The 18,279-nt window shown below is 34.1% G+C and overlaps 1 protein-coding gene across 10 annotated transcripts in view; it reads left to right on the top strand.

Moving 5' to 3' along the window:
• Positions 1 to 18,279, top strand: part of LOC143241419 (cAMP-dependent protein kinase catalytic subunit 1-like) — a 168,916-nt gene that overhangs the window by 119,134 nt on the left and 31,503 nt on the right. For all 10 annotated transcript variants that reach the window (XM_076484775.1, XM_076484779.1, XM_076484781.1 and 7 more), the window contains one exon: positions 953 to 1,369. In XM_076484775.1, the coding sequence (XP_076340890.1) occupies positions 953 to 1,369 (417 nt within the window). The remainder of the gene's footprint in view (positions 1 to 952; positions 1,370 to 18,279) is intronic.

Genomic DNA, 18,279 nt, shown 5'->3' with positions numbered 1-18,279 from the left:
CTGCTGATAAAATTGCAGTCCTTTAAATAAAAGAAAAACAAGAAGGAAGAAATATTCGCTTTACGTAGTATTTTTGCATTTGTTTATCAGTGTCATCGTTGGTATTGTGGTTAGTTTGACTTGTTTTGAATTTCGCGCAAAGCTACACAAGGGCTATCTGCGCTAGCCATCCCTAATTTCGCAGTGTAAGATTATAGGGAAGGCAGCTAGTCATCACCACTCACCGCCAACTCTTGGGTTACTCTTTTACCAACGAATAGTGGGATTGACCGTCACATTATAACGCCCCCACAGCTGAAAGGCGAGCATGTTTGGCGTGATGGGGATTTAAACCCGTGACTCTCGGATTACGGGTCGAGTGCGTTAAACGCCTGGCAATGCCAGGCCAATATTGGTTAAAATTTATACCTATATAATTTCGTCTCTTTGTGGAAACTTTATTGGTGCTGTGAACTTAAATCAATCGGATTTCGCTGAAAAACGGCTTAGAAGTATCTAAAAAGTCTGAAAAAAAAATCAAGAAACAAGAATTAAATGTATAACTTTGTATATCTTAAATTTCCACCCCCATCCCACCACCAAGTGGCTCAGCGATAAATGTGAAAGATTATAAAGCTAAAAATCGGGTTTCGATACCTTTTAAGCACAACTCAGTAGATTAAGATGTATTTATTTGTTTGTTTGTAATTAAGCAAAAAGCTATACAATGGGCTATCTGTGCTCTTCCCACCACGGATATCGAAAACCGGATTCTAGCGTTGCAAGTCCGCAGACGTACCGGTGTGCCACTGTGGATGGAGGGTGGGGTCAGCAATAGACTAGGAACACAATTTAGCGAATTTCTGTGTCGATATGATAACTGTTATAGAATTATGTATCCGGATTTAAAGTATTTTTACGTTATGTTACGTTACTTCGTTATTCCAAACTGTATTATTTTTCTCACATGTAGGTGTCTTACCCATTGAGTCAGCAAAGTATAAATACGTTGGGGATACTGTAGACAGTGACTTGCCACTAAATCGATCATTTGCATTTCAAGGATCTGGAGGATCCCTACCCAATCCTCCTGTGCCCCGAGAAGATACGTTGAGAAGCAGAACTGATCTAGGCAAATATAACCAAGCTTCAGCACCTGTTATTAAAAAAAAGGGAAATCCACCACGGTCGGCAGAAGTGAAGCCATTCGCTTATTCCAACAACGAGAAAATAGCCACAAGATCCCCGACCTCGTCCGTTTCGACCGTCAATTCGACCAGGCCGAAAACCCAAGAGATCTTTAGTGGCAACGCTTCAAAACGATCTGAGGGATCAAACATGCCATTGAAACACAAAGATAAAGCTCTGGCTTGCAATGAAAAGTTCGATCGTGAGTGAAGTTATGTATATATCTATATATATGTGTGTTTCACAGTGGAGTTATGTGTGTGTGTGTGTGTTTCACATCCAGAATGACGATGCCTGTTTTCAGTGTTATTTAATGTAATTATCAATACACAAGCATTGGTCTAAGTGACACGAAAATGTATTTATTTTTATTAATTGTAACTGTTTGTATGATCTCTCGTAATTATATACTTCTATTTCGTAGACAAGGAGAGAAAACGAAATGAAACAGTCTTCCTTTGCCTGTGATATATTTATTTATTTCACACTATTAGGCTAAAAACAAATAATGTCGCGCATTAAGGACAAATAAAATTACCTATTTTTTAAAATGATGGTGATGGAATGAGAAAATACGTCTTAGAAGCAGAAATACTGACTAATAGTACCTAAACAGCGGTTGGGATACAATGTTTATCACATGTAACTTTGATTCAAGTGGGAAATTTAATTGTGATTTACAGTTGTGAGCAAATATGGGTTTTAGTTCACTCGTGCCACACTTAAAGAAAACTGCTATTCACTGCCTATAGAGCTCCCCCACTAGTACAGCGGTGAGTCTACGGATTTATATGGCTAAAATCAGGGGTTCGATTCCCCTCGGTGGGCTCAGCAGATAGCCCGATGTGGCTTTGCTATAAGAAAACACAGACACACTGCTTATAGCCATGCAAGGATGTGCATGTGGAGGGATGGGTGGATAGGTGATCTTGATGAAATATAAAAACAGTAACATGGAACAGTTAGGGTTAAGTAAGCTGAATTCCTGTAGTTGGCATTCCATATGCATGAAACAGATAGATGGAAAGAAATATAGATGGTGGTTTTTGTTTATTCCGTCGTACTTTTAAACAGAGTTGATTATATTCAAAAATATGCTTCTTTCATGCAGTTATGGTTGTGTGGAAAGTATAACCTCTTTCTTTATGAGATCTGTTCATGCTGACTTATGAGATAAATTGTTTGTTTTTCAATTTTACGCAAAGCTAACGAAGGCTATCTGCGCTACTCGACCCTAATTTAGCAGCGTAAGACGAGAGGGAACGCTTGTCTTGATTTATCACCACCCGCTGGCAACTTTGGGGCTACTCTTTTATGAACGAATAGTTGTATTGACCATAACTTTATTACATCCCAACGGCTGAAAGGGCGAGCATGTTTGATGTCAGGGGAAATCGATCCCGTAATCCGAAGGTCGCGGGTTGGAATCCCCGTCACATCAAACATGCTCGCCCTTTCAGCCGTGGGGACGTTATAATGTTACGGTCAATCCCACTATTCGTTGGTAAAAGAGTAGCCCAAGAGTTGGCAGTGGGTGGTGATGACCAGCTGCCTTTTCTCTAGTCTTTCGCTGCTAAATTCGGGACGGCTAGCCCTCGTGTAGCTTTGCGTGAAAAACAAAAAACAAACAAACTTTCCCTTCAATTTGGAATAACATGCTTATATAATGTTGCTTTCTCTTCTTTCAAACTAAATTCCTGTTATGTTTAGTTTTTGTTTTGTTTTGCAAAACATACTACTTTAATAGCATATATTCAGAATGTTTTATTACCTATTTACTCTTCACGTAAAAAAAAGAAAAAAACCTACTATTTTTGCACAAAGTAACACTTGGCATTGTTTATTAGTTTTGGTGTGTTTCTTTTTCTATAAATAAAACTACCCCGGAAATGAGGTGAACGTTTAGCTGTAATCTGAGATTAAATTGGATTAAACTTTAATAAACGTTATTATGCTTAGACAACTTCTGATTGCAGGCATATCTAATTATATTAAGTTTCAACAGTCCACGAGGGGATACTGTTTTCTCTATAGTATGAATACGTGCATCTAATCTAATACTTACCATAAGGTGGTACTTTTGGCTGGGAATTTCAACCACTACTACTTACTGTGTTATCGAAGATATTATAATAATACGTAAAAAAAAATATAGAATTTCTACCGAAAGCTCTTATAGAAAAAATATTTTAAATAACACAGAACTTCTTGAAGTTCATTTAAATTTAAATAAAATATTGCCTCTTATGTGCATCAGCGGTAAGCTTGAAGGTTTCCAACGTTAAAATCGGTGTTTGATTGTTGCGGTGGGCACAGGGCAGATAACCTATTGTGCAGTTTTGCTTTGAGCGGTATGCAATCAATAAAACCTTTATATTGTGTAATGTTTATGATATGTAATAAACATAAACTTTAACCTGTTCAGTGTCGTAGACGAGATAACTCGTCCAAGCCGAAGGGTAACATAGTGCCACAGACGAGTTATTTTTTCATGTTTTGTACATATTTCTTCATTTTTTGTACTACTATAAGTTTGGCTTAGAGAAAAAATAGTATTTGTTGCTTATTTCCTTTGTTTTAAAAATTACAAATTTTGCTGGAAAAACCCGGCATAGGAGCTGCTGTAGCAGCTGAAATACTTGGCAGTCAACAGGTTGATGTCCATTCATCCTCCATGGAGATAGCCAATAGAAATAAATTTTAAACTAGAGAAGACCTGAGTAATATTCTGTGAACAGTAAAAGTCACGAGCTTGCACAATGTCGTGGCAAATAAGTGTTCGGATTCTTATCTCCCCCAGTGGCGGATTTAAGGTTGTGTGAGTCCAGGGGCTGATAATTGTTGCGGATCCTACATCCCATGTAATTTTACATAGAATAAAATTATCATTGGGCCCCCATTTAAGACCATGAGCCCTGGGGTTGAGCCCCCTCTAGCCCCTACCTAAACACGCCACTGTACTTCCCATACTTTAATGCATACGGACTTGGTCATTTTGGGAAGCGTTGTGCTGTTTATTTCTATTCATATTATATACGTGCGTGTGTTGATATAGTTTAGTGTGTTTATTTGAAGCGCCCTACCCCTAGTATGAGTCAAATTTTATTTCGCCTACAAAACTGGTAACAATGACTTGTGAATCTATATAGGATTCATTATAGGAAAAAACACAAAATTAAATGAATATATCAGAAGAACGTTTCGTACTTCTGTATAAGTTTTCAAGTAAATGAAAATATTCAGTTTAACTGCGTTGTTAAGGATTTGATACATAGTTTGCGTAACACTTAACACATGGTTTGTATGCTTTCTATGGCACAGTAAAAAAAACTTTAAGATTGGTAAAACAAACGTCTACATCACGTTTCACCATTTTTAGACACTTTTTTCGCTTGTTTTGGTGTTTTCTGTTTTGTTTTTTTCCCTATGGCATAGTATATTGTTAGAGATTCCTGTCTCGCCTTTCCCCAAATAATTACTATCAACGTAAAAGACGTTAAATTTTCCATGGGTCTTAACTCGATGAGAAAATACCATTTAAACGTAACACCACATTTCTCGTGCAAACAGTGTTTCACAGATAACAACTTGATGTTTAGCTTCATATAAATAGCGCTAAATTTTTCACGGTAGTTTTTATAAATGCAAGTTATTATCAACTGCGTCAAGCTGATTAGGCCTCGCCAAGCACAAGGTTACTGTTGTCCAACAGACTGGGTTATGTGATTGAAGCTATGATTTTCGTGGTTCAAAACAATGATATCTTATTTCTCCAATCATTGTGTAATTATAAATACGTCAATATAGTGTCATCTTACGATATACACTGTATACGTCATAATGTATTTTAATGAATATATATATTTAAGTAGATAAATAAGTAGAACACAAAAAGCGCTATTTTAAGTATGAAAGTGATTTTGGTTTGGTTTTGAATTTCGTGCAAAGCTACACGAGGGCTATCTGCGCTAACCGTCCTTAATTTAGCAATGTAAGACTAGAGGGAAGGCAGCTAGTCTTCACTACACACCGCCAACTCTTGGGCTACTCTTTTGTCATCGAATGGTGGGATTGATTGTCACTTTATAACTCCCCCACGACTGAAAGGGGGCCCGGCATGGCCAAGTGTGTTAAGGCGTTCGACTCGTAATCCGAGGGTCGCGGGTTCGAATCTCGGTTGCACCAAACATGCTCGCCCTTTCAGCCGTGGGGGCGTTATAATGTGACGGTCAATCATACTATTCGTTGGTAAAAGAGTAGCCCAAGAGTTGGCAGTGGGTGGTGATAACTAGTTGCCTTCCCTCTAGTCTTACACTGCTAAATTAGGGACGGCTAGCACAGATAGCCCTCGAGTAGCTTTGTGCGAAATTCCAAAACAAACAGACTGAAAGGATTGATCGTCACTCTATAACGCCCCCAAGTCTGAAAGGGCGAGCATGTTTGGAAATCATTCAAGAATGAACGAAAAATACATAAATAAAAAGAAAGGTCTGTATATTATCACGTTGGTGTTAAACTACACAACATACTGATACTTTAACAACTGTTTACCTTTTTTTTTCTTCTATTAATCATAGCTTTATTCGAGAACTTTAGACACTTATTTGAAACTTTCAATAGTTGACTTCAAAAACTAGCTTTTAAACTTATTTTTACGGAAAGGTTAGAGTAAAGCTAAAAAAACTTTGGTTTATATCACCGAATAACAAATTTTGCATTCATGATTAGTAGCTACATTGAGATTCCTATTTATCTAGTGCTTAGCAGCCTTAACTTGAAATTTAGCATCATAAACACTTGGTAAATAATTTAATATTTTGCTGAAAGCGAAGGTTGAAAAAAAAGAACATTTTTATATTACAACGAAGTGACGAATTTTGGAATATTATTGATATCGTAACTAATATTGGGGCGTGGGTTGGCCCTGTATTAGAGTTCTCTGATTTCGGGGTTGGTGAACCGAGTTCGAATCTGTGCAATAACTTTAAGCTGTTTGTTTGTTATAACAGTGACAATCAATTTCTTAATGTAGATGGTGGGTGGAATGGTGTTGTTGGTTGATTGTCTTACCTCTGATCAATATTTCAAAATTACGGACAGCGACAGATTGTCTTAGTAGATTTACCGTAAAAACAAAATACGAATATTTAACTAATACGAAACACTCTATCCATGTTAAGTTGTATTATAACTGTCTAAATTACATTTTAAAACTTTCTGGAAACATACCAAACATTTGCTGATTTTTTTTTCATCTCGTTTCAGACTCAATTACGAATTTTTACATCGAGACTTAACCTAGTTAAAGAAGTATTAATAAAGAAGCCCTGATCTTTACTAGGAAAACTATTTTTATGGCAACATGATATGTCGCGATTATTACTTTTAAAATGTACTGTAATGAAAATATCAGAAGCAAATTGGCCTGGCATGGCCAAGCGCGTAAGGCGTGCGACTCGTAATGCGAGGGTCGCGGGTTCGCGCCCGCGTCGCGCTAAACATGCTCGCCCTCCCAGCCGTGGGGGCGTATAATGTGACGGTCAATCCCACTATTCGTGGGTAAAAGAGTAGCCCAAGAGTTGGCGGTGGGTGGTGATGACTAGCTGCCTTCCCTCTAGTCTTACACTGCTAAATTAGGGACGGCTAGCACAGATAGCCCTCGAGTAGCTTTGTGCGAAATTCCAAAACAAACAAACAAACAGAAGCCAATTAATAATTACAAGGTACGTAACTCATCACAAATGAAATGCCATAAAGAGCATTGAGTGAAACGCTTTAAATGGGATACAGAGTATCATAATTATTTACTTGGAACATCTTTAATGATATTACCAAAATCAGTTCGTAAGTCCAGAATATTTATCTTTCTTTAAACGGATTATTTTAGTTACATTTTCTAACAAAACGTGTTGTACACGTGCTGTAGCTTCTCGGCTCTTCTTACTCCAATTAGCTTACAAAATGATCAAACAAGTTTCTTTGCAATAATCGAACATAAAAATTAAACTCAAAATAACACAAACCAGTTTCACAAGTTAATATTTAGTCATCATTCCCTTGGATTTCGGTACTGCTTCACATCGAAGTGTCATGATTTCAATGACTTTGTGCAGATATTCCTGAGTGATTGACTGTCATCCCTCTTTAAATACTTCAAAAAGTTCGTCTTCCGTGTTTGGCTTTCGACCTTTCGTTAATCAATTTAACTCAGCTCACACATTTTCAGTTTGATTGATATCAGGTATTTGACCTGGTCATTCCATAACATTAGTTTTCTTATTTCTAAGATATCTTTTAACGACTTCATAACCGCAGAGAAACTTGTTTGATCATTTTGTAGGCTAGCTGTAATAAGAAGAGCTAATAAACTACAACAGATGTACAACACTCTTTTAGCAAATGTAACTAAAATTATGAAAAGTTCAGATATTTACGAAAGCCGTTGTTAAAATTAGAATTTAAAATCATATTTGAACAGTCTCGTTTTTTTCTGTTATCTAATAAAAGATACAAGTTAACAACATTTTTAGAGGAGGCACTTTTTTGTCCACTACTTGTAAGTAACTCAAAATATGTTTAGGTAACACCTTTCCAAATGTTTGTGACTTAAGTGTACTAAATTGAAGCTGCCAGCTTTATATGTGATAATCAGAATAGTTTATCTAATAATGCAGTGTGGTATTTTCAAGTAAGAGCCAATGATTTCCCGACAAGTATCAGATAAATGGATAAAAATGAATAGAAACCCCATAGCCTGAACACTTTCGAAAGGTGGGCCTTTCTTCTTTAGGGGCAAATTGAGAATTTTCGAATTTTTTATTCACCTTTCGAAAGCCCTCGGGTTATAAGGTTTTTATTCATATCTGTAAAGTTTTTTTGAATTTACGTGTAATTATAACATCATGAAGGTAAATGGATAATTGCAGATTCGTTCAGGAAATAAGAAGAGAGATTCTGAGTTGGAAAAGCTAACTGTGCTTGCTTAGTGTTTTTGTAAAATAATGAAATTGGACAAAGTTGGTAAAAATAAAAAGTTTTCCTTATTTGATAAACAAATAGAAAACGCAGCATAAGTTGCTCCGTATAGAAGATTATAGTCGAATGTATGAGGTTGTTCTTAGTTCTAAAACTTTCACACTCTGGAGACTGTTATTTGTAGAACTAAAACATGATGATTAATATAATTTAACCGAGAAGATGTGTCTGATTTTAAATAAACTTAATTTATTTGTCCAGTCGACAGCGCCACCTCGCAACCATTGTTTTCTTTCAGCACTTATTATTTGTTTCATGTGGAGACAATATCAATTCGGAGGGCAAAAAAATAAAAGTATCTTGATTCTTTCAAGATGGATAATACATGTTACTAAAATATTCTCTCTGGCAGAATAAACTTTATCTACTATATAGAACAAAGTAATAAAGCAACTAGAGCAAGTTATTATTAACAACATTCTAGCCCAGATCTTTACAAATTCTGAATAAAGGAAAAAGTTTAAAACATCTTTATATAACTAAACAAGGTAGATGTGATTCTACATCACGGCTGCCATTGTCGTATTTAGCGTGTGTTTACTTGTTTATTATTTACACACAATTTCGGAAATAAGCGCTTCTGTTAAATTAATAACGTAAAGTGTGTCTGCCCTGCAGGTTGTTTTAACCGCAAGACACACTACTGTTTGTTTTTCGTGATGACGAGAAATCCACTTGAAGAAAAATATATCTCAGAACGGCTGGTATGGATATTAACACTTTTACTAATAAAGCAGAAAACAACGTTTTGACCTTCTTGGGTCATTTTCCTTATATAAATCCGAATTTGTTTTTGAACTTTTTAAAATGAGTACATTATATGCTGTTTTGAGTATTTGTATTCACAATTTACTGAAGATGACCTAAGAAGGTCCAAACGTTGTTCTCCGCTTTATTATTAGTAAAAGTGTTAATACCCATACAAGCCGTTCTGAGATACATGTCTACCGTTTGTTTGTTCGGAATTTTGCGCAAAGCTATACAAAGACTGTCTGCCTGAGATTTAGAGTCGAGGGCCTTAAACACCTGTAATTGTACTAGTTAAAATATTACTATATTAATTCGAGTTTGTTTGTGAACTTTTGTAATGTGAATACATCATATGCAGTTTTGAGTATTTGCATAAACAATTTACTGGTGGTTTCGTGGGGCTTCTTGTATTTTGGTTCATATAAATCAACGTTTAACAATTTGCGATCATGCAAAATACATTTAAAAGCAGATTTTTTTTAAAGATTCTTGGATTAAGGTGGGATCAAACAATATGATATTGTCGACACTCAATATACTGCTAGTCTGCGATTCTCACCTTGCTCAAAAATTTGACTGACCTATGAGTCAATTTTGGTAATGATTCAACGCTATTTGCTTTATTGCTCTTTTCTAAATAAGTCGTGATATCAAAGAGCACTTCATCCGTTTTACTATTGTAAAAGTGCAAGAAACTTGATATCACTTTATTTATTTTTTGAGTTGGTTCTAAACCAAAATTTAATTTTGCAGGTAGAACACACCTGGCAAGACTGTGTTGTAACCAAAATATTATCAAATACAATATTCCTTATTTAAATTAAATCTCACTACGAGTGCGATGAGTTTTTTATTGAGGGAAATAAATCGTGCTTAGGAACTAAATATCAAATCTAGGAACATCATTTGTTTGTTAAAAATGTATTAATTGTTTCCGATAGTTATGGTAAGTGTTAAAGACTGTCTTATTCTTGCACATTTTAAATAAAAATGTGAAAGGCTGCCATAACAAAGGGAGATGGTAGCGAACTTGGTAAGCTGAAAGACTAACGCTCTGCGTAGTGAAACTTGGTAACGTGATTTTAACTGCCTAACCTACACGAACGTAGGAAGGGTAGTATTAGACCTCAAAAATGTACAATCAAAATTTTTCAATTTTGTTACTAGAATCACTTATGTAATATCAGTACGATAAACGTGTTCTTTTAAAAAAAGGCATAACTTAACAGTTTTGGGCAGTGCTAATGTGATTGTAAAGATGAAATATAGTTTGTGAGTTAACTTTGTTTTGTTTAATGCTATCATCTCTAATAATACTCTTACTAATGTAAATTAATATTAATTAACGTTTTAATACAGCATTTGAAGTACTGTGATATAGTATTAAAACATTTGGTAGATTACTCTAGTAACTTAAATTGAAAATAAAATCAGAATATTTGTGTACAGAACAGCAAAAGTAGAAATTATTACATTTTTAAAGTAAAATTATGTGTTTGTTTTTATTTATAATAGGAACTAGGAAATCATTTCCGTTTTCATAGTTATTTATTAATAAAAGTCAAAGTAAGAAATATTTAATATATATTCAAACACCTTTTTGTTTGAAACTTATTTAACTGTACAACTAGCACTAGTGTACATACCTTTAGTTTAAAAAATCACTTTCTTTGACATATTTTATGCTTTTAAGATTACACTATGTAATTGAATTAGAAAATGCAACTAATGGAAGGTGAGTGTGACCCATGCAGTGATTATTCCAGCTTCTTAAAAATATGCTACACCTATGTAATTTGAATAATATAATAGACAAACTATTTTAGCTAACATTACAGTAGTTAATTTTATTTTGTGTGAGGACGTGCACTTCTGTTATTGGAATAAAATATATTACATGTTTTGTAGCATTTTATGCATACACTACACTATTTTAATTTATGGTCATTACTGATAATTGTGGCTGATGTTATTTCCCATTAATTCTTTCTGTATTACAGGATATGCATGAATTGTTGCACTATTATTGCATACATTTTTTAAATTTAAATTTCAGTATAGGAACACTCAAATAAATGTTGACTTTTCCAGTTGTTATGTCGTACATGTTTATTCTGGTACAAGGCTATTTTTTTCATGCTAACTGAATCTATTGTTATTAACATGTTGGCTCCCAAGCCTATTTTGTCAATACTTTTCAGGGTCCAGAAAGGAAATGTTGTCCTGATGTCACACTCTCATTGGTTTATGTAACCATTAGGTCCGAGTGGCCCTTTAAAAAGAAAATAGAGCACAACTCACCAGTGGGTTGTATGGGAGCCAACATGTTAATACAAGTATTATAATACAAATTTTACATTTCTTGTGTATTGTTATAATGTATAAACACTTTGATTTACCTAATTTCTCAGAGTATGTTATGTATGTGTATTTTCCAAGCTCCTTCTTTCCATGTTATGTCTTTTTCCATTCATACATTTCTGTTGGTGTATTTTGTAATACTATACTATTTTCAATAATGTGTAATTTAATTTCTAAGTACAACAGTACTAAAGAAAGACAGGAGCTGAAACTATAGGTATCAATGGCATTTTTGTTCTAGATTGTGTTGTTTTTTTTTTCTTTATAATGATTTCTAACTTCCACTGTTCACTTAAGCATCTGAGCGCTAACCAATGATATAATACATTTCAAGTAACTTTTTAGTACACTGTGGTACCATTTTCTATGATATACATTATCTAGTGCATGTGTTGGTGAGTAACTGACCTGAGTACAGATTGAAAGCACTGCCAACAGCATGATTGATGAAAATATAAGAATGTATAGCTTTTGTGGCCTTGTTACAGGATTTATAGTATATGAAAAAAACCTTTATGGAGGTGTACATTACTTGATAAAGGCATTATATATAGTATTCAATTATGTGTAAACAATATAATTTTGCTTGTATGGATGTATGGGTCTTAAAAAGATTTATATCAGAAGAACTAATGTTTGTATACATTGATTTCATACAGTGCAAGTCATTGATGTAGTTAGTTCAGTACAAGCTACTTTAAAAAATTCAATTCTGGTGTCAGTAACACATCTACAACACTTTCACTTTATACAACTTGTGGCATGTCTCTGGATGACTCCATATTTTCAGGGGCTGTTTCATGGGAAATGTACATTGCACGTCAACATTATTTAACTCTTGATTACCCATCAGATGCATTCCTATTTCCTACCTCATCTTGTAAATCACTTAGTTATGATTAGTTCTGACAATTCTACTTTGTTTCCCATACCAGTCATCATGGTGGGACTCACTCTGGGGACATTTGCTTCCAGTTGTTACAATTTCCATTTTGGGCTCACATATGGTTTGTCTGACTGTCTGTTGTATCCCATGGACTTTGAACTTTGTGGAAGATCACCTCTCTCAGTTGGATAGGATTCTTCCCATTTCAGATCTTTCACTGGATCTTCTCCCATTTGAGGACACCAATTATCAGTAACTTCATCACTTTTATTTATTCTGAACGTTTCCTCTTTTGATCCCCAGTACCTCACCCAGTTTCTCTGGCTGCAGAAGTTCTCAGTCAGAACTGATCTCGTCTGTTTTTGTTTTGTTTTTTAGTACCCTTAGCTATAATGACCTATGTTTCTCTTTCATCCAGGAGTTTTACTCCTTTGTCTTCAGATACATAATTTGTTTGATCTTCTTCTCATCATTTAGGTTTCTCCAACTGTACCAATCTTTTTTCATCCCATTTATATGACCCTTCTATTAATGACAATTCAATGTTTTTTTGCTGCTGTTCTGTCCACCACTCTCTCTCCTACCAAGTTGCTCTTCTTTTACCCACTTTTTGGCTTTTTTTACTTCATAGTTTAACAAAGGGCTGTCAGTTTCTACCATAACAGGCTATTGGGTGACTTCATTAACTGGTTTTGGACCATTTTCTGCTATGGTTTCATCTTTTTCTCCACTGTTCTTACTACTTTGTTCCAATCATTCTTCATTCACTTTCCACCTCCTTTGATCCCTTTGTGAAATTGGAACCTTAATATTAAACAACAAAATTGTAAACAGTACTTGTTTGAACCATATGTCTCTTGGTTATGCCATCTCTCCCAGAACCTATTTTCTTCTCCTTCCTGCTTGTGATCATAGTAAATCTTATCTTATGCATTAGGTGCCTCAGGTGGTACTTAGTTTCAGAGATCATCCTTGATTCTGTTTCTTGACTATTTGTTTCTTCCTATGACTTTAGAGGCTTGAGAGAAAGATTATTTCTTCTCTTCTATTTTTATTTTTTTTTGTCAGTTTTGGCTCTTTATAATCATACTTCTGACTATCTTTTTTTTGTCCAGCTTGAGCACATATAGGTTTCAGGGTTCCTGTGATAATTTTTTTCTTTTTTTTGCCATGGGACTCTTCTTTTTCTCCAGGGACTCCTTGTCTTTTGTGCCAAATGGATGGAATTTTTGACTCATCAGGATCACATATTTCTCCTGTGATGGAGAAATATGCAGGCTGCATAATATTTCATTACATCTGATCTGTCATGTATCCCATTCTCTGACTTCACACTTTCATGACTCTCGAATAATATTCTCCAGACTAGAATGTGAACTGTGCCCAATAACTTCATCTACCATTATCTCCCACCAGTCACTGTTCTCTATTATGCTTACCATCGGATGGGTGTCTCCTTTATTTCCTTACCCATTTCTATTCTTATTTGATTCACTTCTTTTCACTCATCTAGTGTCAGTTACTGCCTTATATGGTGTACTTACTACCTTAAACCTGTATCAAGAAAGTGTTAAACCCATTCACCCTAGTTCTTTAGGTGCCTCTGTTGAGATGAGGTTTTCCATAATAGTATTATGTTGGTGTACATGTGTGTGTGTATTTGTACATATACATATCATTGTCCATTCCATACCTTTCATGGACTAACATGAAAAACAGCCAACACAGTGGGAGTATCTACCCATTTCCCTGTCTTGTGCATGACAGCTTTTCAGATTATGTTTTGCAGTAACCTACTGCCTTCTCTCCAGTGAAAGCCTTTACGGGCGTTGGTCTTACTCAGGTCTGAGCACTTCTTTGGTGTCTCTTCAATGCTTATTCTTCCCTGGTCATTGAGTGGAGCACAGAAGATCCTTACCACTTGCCAGTTATTAGCTGCTGAAGTAGTCCACTTGAAGAGTTCCTAACTGTGTAATCCCTCCATAGAGAGTTTGAGTGGGAAGCACTTTGCAGTACAAAGTAGAGCAAGAGTGTAAATATCAGTTTAGTCAAGGTTTTCCTTTTGTGTATCCAATTTCTGAGTTGTTTGTCTAGCCATATGGAACAGTGTGTTCTTCTCCTTTGACAGGAGAGGATTGTCATCCCTGTTCCTGTAATGTATAGTGAGTCATTGATACAGCAGAACACATACCAAACTGCACAGTCTTATTATTTCCTTAGCCACACTACACCTTACGTACAACTGACTGGTTGTATGCAAATGGTCAGTTGTCATGTCCTTTCCTTCCTGCCCCTGTAACACACTGACTTAGCTTTTCTTCTTTCCTATTTACATCTGTGCAAAAATATACCTTGCCTTAGATGGATGTAGTTTCTTGAGACTGTTGCCCTTCTAGTCAAAGACACTATGGATTCAGTCACTTTCTTTGAAGATAGTACATATAGGTTTTTGCAATTTCACTGACCCTTCCACCACATTAATATGGGATTCTAGCTATAATGTGAAGAGTGATAAAGATATTGTTTCAAATGTTAACCTTTTTCTTTTCTGATGATGGATTTCCAATAGGAACTTACCACTCTGCACATCTAACTGCTCTTTCTACCACATGCCACTGCACAGTATTTTTTGTCTCATTTAAGAATAAAGTTAATTTTGAGTACAAATGCTTATGGGGGATCTATAGCATATGGAGAATGTATCGACCTCGCATTAGTGGAAGGTTATTGTCACATGATAATTACATCACGCTGTAGTTTGTTTAACATTGAGACGTGTTTTAAGTGAAAGATATATCAAGATTAGTGGCATGTGCAAAATCTTAAACATGAGGAATAGCTATAGTGTGAAAATACGTAGTATGTTGTTGGAACTGAAGATTTTAAGATTGAACCTTAAGTTTGCAGTTTTAAATGTTTTAGAGGGACAGTCTCTCTTACATCCATAATCAATAAGTAGAAGAGAATAAAGATTGCCAGATAAGTTCTTAGTTGTTTATTTATTTCAGTAGGTTAGTGCTCATGACTTTAACATGAATATAAGTATTTAGAAAGTGATTTAAGTCATATAACTAAGAATAACATGTATTTAAGACAAAGTTTAATCCTTTACAATAGTCATCAAATATATATGATGATATATATTTGGTGAAAACCACTGTTATACACACCTACACTTCTGTTTAGGGACACACACTACTATAAGGAAGTGTTAGTTCAGTTTGGCAGATATGTATTCCCATATTTATAATTTAACTTTTTTCTGTGCCTCTATTCGAATTGGAATATAACAGTCTGATACATGTTACAAAATGACAACATTATGTTTCTCAGAAAAAGATAATTTAGTTCCTTTTTCAAATTGTGTCAGTTAACGTGACTAACAAAGTTGCAATTGTACCTTATTAATAATATGAAATTCATGAGTCTTGTAAAGTACAGTACTTCAGTAGCAGATGGTATGAGAAATTAATTGAAGGAACTTAAAGAAGCTTATCAGTAACATAAACTAATGTAAAAATGTCCATAAAATTTATGTTTTAAACATAGGAATACTTATAAAAATAAAGATCAAAGGTGGTTATATTAGCATTCAACTTATGGCCAGTCCAGAAAAACTGAAGTCTATAGGAAGGGGGCATTAACTGAACACATTAATATCATTGACAGAAAGTAAAAGTGTTGATTTTTTTCAATTAATGCAATTAAAATAAAGTTAGTTATTCAGTGCTGTTAAGTTATTAATAGTAAAATCATTACATAGTAAAATGTTAAGTTAAAATCTTCAGCAGTCTATTTACTTTTCCTCAACATGCTATTATTTTTTTTTTACATGCCTCCAACCATTAATGGTCAGTTTTATCCATCTACAAGTCTTTTCAATTAACATTTTCCTTCATAATCACTCTATATCTAAATTATTATTCTTTGAAGTTTTTTTTTTGAGTCATACTCAAACACTTTTTAAACAGAGGACACTTTCTCTCCACTTTTAATGACCTGAAGTCACGTAAAATAGATGTTTGTTAAATAATATGTAAGGATGGATGGAAAAAAATATTTACAATTCATAAAACTTATGTCATATGGAATTGTAATCTGTCTCATGGTATTACTAACTTGAAGTATCATCGACACTTGCACTGAACTTTGAAATAACACTGGTCATTAAACTAGAAAAATACTGATTAAGCTCCAATAGAAGGAAGATACCACATTTGTTTAAAGAAAAAGTGAATTTGGTGAAAAGACAAAATGAATCTGTATAATGCATGTATTTTAAGGCTGCAGTACAGTATGTTCCAGTTTATTCAGCTGAAAACATTTTGCTGCAGTACACAATATGTCATGGTTGCCCTCTCCTCTCTCCAATGTTGTAGTTGTTTCTCTGAAACCTTTATTTATTTTTGAAATATTTAAATTAATGTGAATAGATTAGTTATTTGAAACTGGCACTTTTGTACTAGATATTTAATAAATCTACATATATATATACACACACATGTGAAACTTAGTACAAATGATGGTCTCAAAGCTGGAAGACAACTAATTGTATTTTTTATCTTTATATTTGATATCTGTGTTTAGCTTAGCTATTTACTTGTTGTTTCATCTTTATAGAAATTATTTTATGTTGAAACTTTGATCAGTCGTACTTAGATTTTTTTTTTTTTAGTTTGGAAAAGGGTACATTAATAGTTAAATCCACTGATTAGAAACAGAACTAGAGAAATGAACAAAATTATGTAGGTTTCATTAATTAAACTTTTACTAAAGCATACACAGGTTTGTCTGAAAGGTATAATAAATAAGACAAATCATGATATATGCAGTTAATAGTTTGCTGTTCATTAATAAAGAAAGCTTTACCTTCTTTCCAAGTACATAGGCTTCTGTATGCTCAAATCTATCAAATTAAGGCATAAAAACTACAAGCATGAATTAAATCATTTCAGTATATAGGCCCACACAAACTTTGGCTGCTCCGTGTTTGCTTTCTTCAAAGATCTCTGTCGGGTTCTTTCTCTCTTCATTATTTTTTAATGTAAAATAAAATACTTTTGAACTTTGTAAAAAAATAAAACAAAATCAACATTAGAAAACTTATTTCCTGTTTCTTAATGTAATTAGAACTGCCTGCACATGTAGACACACTTTGAGAATGTCTAGTGTAAGTTTTTGTTGTTAATGCTACTAATCAGACAGTTGTTATGACAAATTCAGTTAAAAATCAGATGTTTTTTTAACTCTGTTCCTTTATTCAAGTAAAATAAAGTTTCGGATTTTGTTTATTTGTTTTGTTGTTTTTTTAATATCTTCAGAACATTAATTATTTCCTTGTCTACAAGTATTGGCACAAACATACATGTTAAATCTGAATTTTTATTACCATGATAATAAAACAAGTGGTTATTTGGCCCCAATTTTTCCTAGACCCTGAAATTAGCCTAAATTCACCTTGTTATTCCTCACTTTACAGGATATATATCTAGTATTTATATAGTTGTTCAAGGATGATGATTCATAGTTGTCCTTGTAATTTGCTCCAATGGACATCATTATACACTTGTGCATAAGGATAGAAGCCAATGCTTAGTTAAAGTTGGTCAGACTGTTCAGTTGTATATGTCACATTACTACTATATTTGTATTTAATGTTACCTAGTGTTGTGTTAACATATCAGTAAGCTCATTATTTTTATTTCAAAAATCACTAAAAACCATACAGCTCTTGAGATTTTGTCCTTTTGAACAGCAGTGTGTACACACACATGAGCCAACAAAATCATTTTATGAAAAAGGGTTAAAAGCTTTAGTTTATATATATATATATATATACTTTTTTTTATCCTTTACAAAAATGTAAGTAATTCCAAAAAATATTATTCAAGTACTTCATACTGAATAACTGTACAGATTGATGTGTACTTTTCATAATAATCAGAAAAATTAACTTGTACAATTAATATTGAGCTTATATACATGTACACATCTATTTACTTACACATATTTATCAGCAATAACAAGTAATCTGCACAAGTAGATCCATGATTGATTAAATATAAAGGTCCCTTATATAA

This window comes from Tachypleus tridentatus, chromosome 2 (assembly GCF_004210375.1).
Source record: "Tachypleus tridentatus isolate NWPU-2018 chromosome 2, ASM421037v1, whole genome shotgun sequence".
NCBI lineage: Eukaryota > Metazoa > Arthropoda > Merostomata > Xiphosura > Limulidae > Tachypleus > Tachypleus tridentatus.
This window is presented reverse-complemented; position numbering and strand designations above follow the sequence as displayed.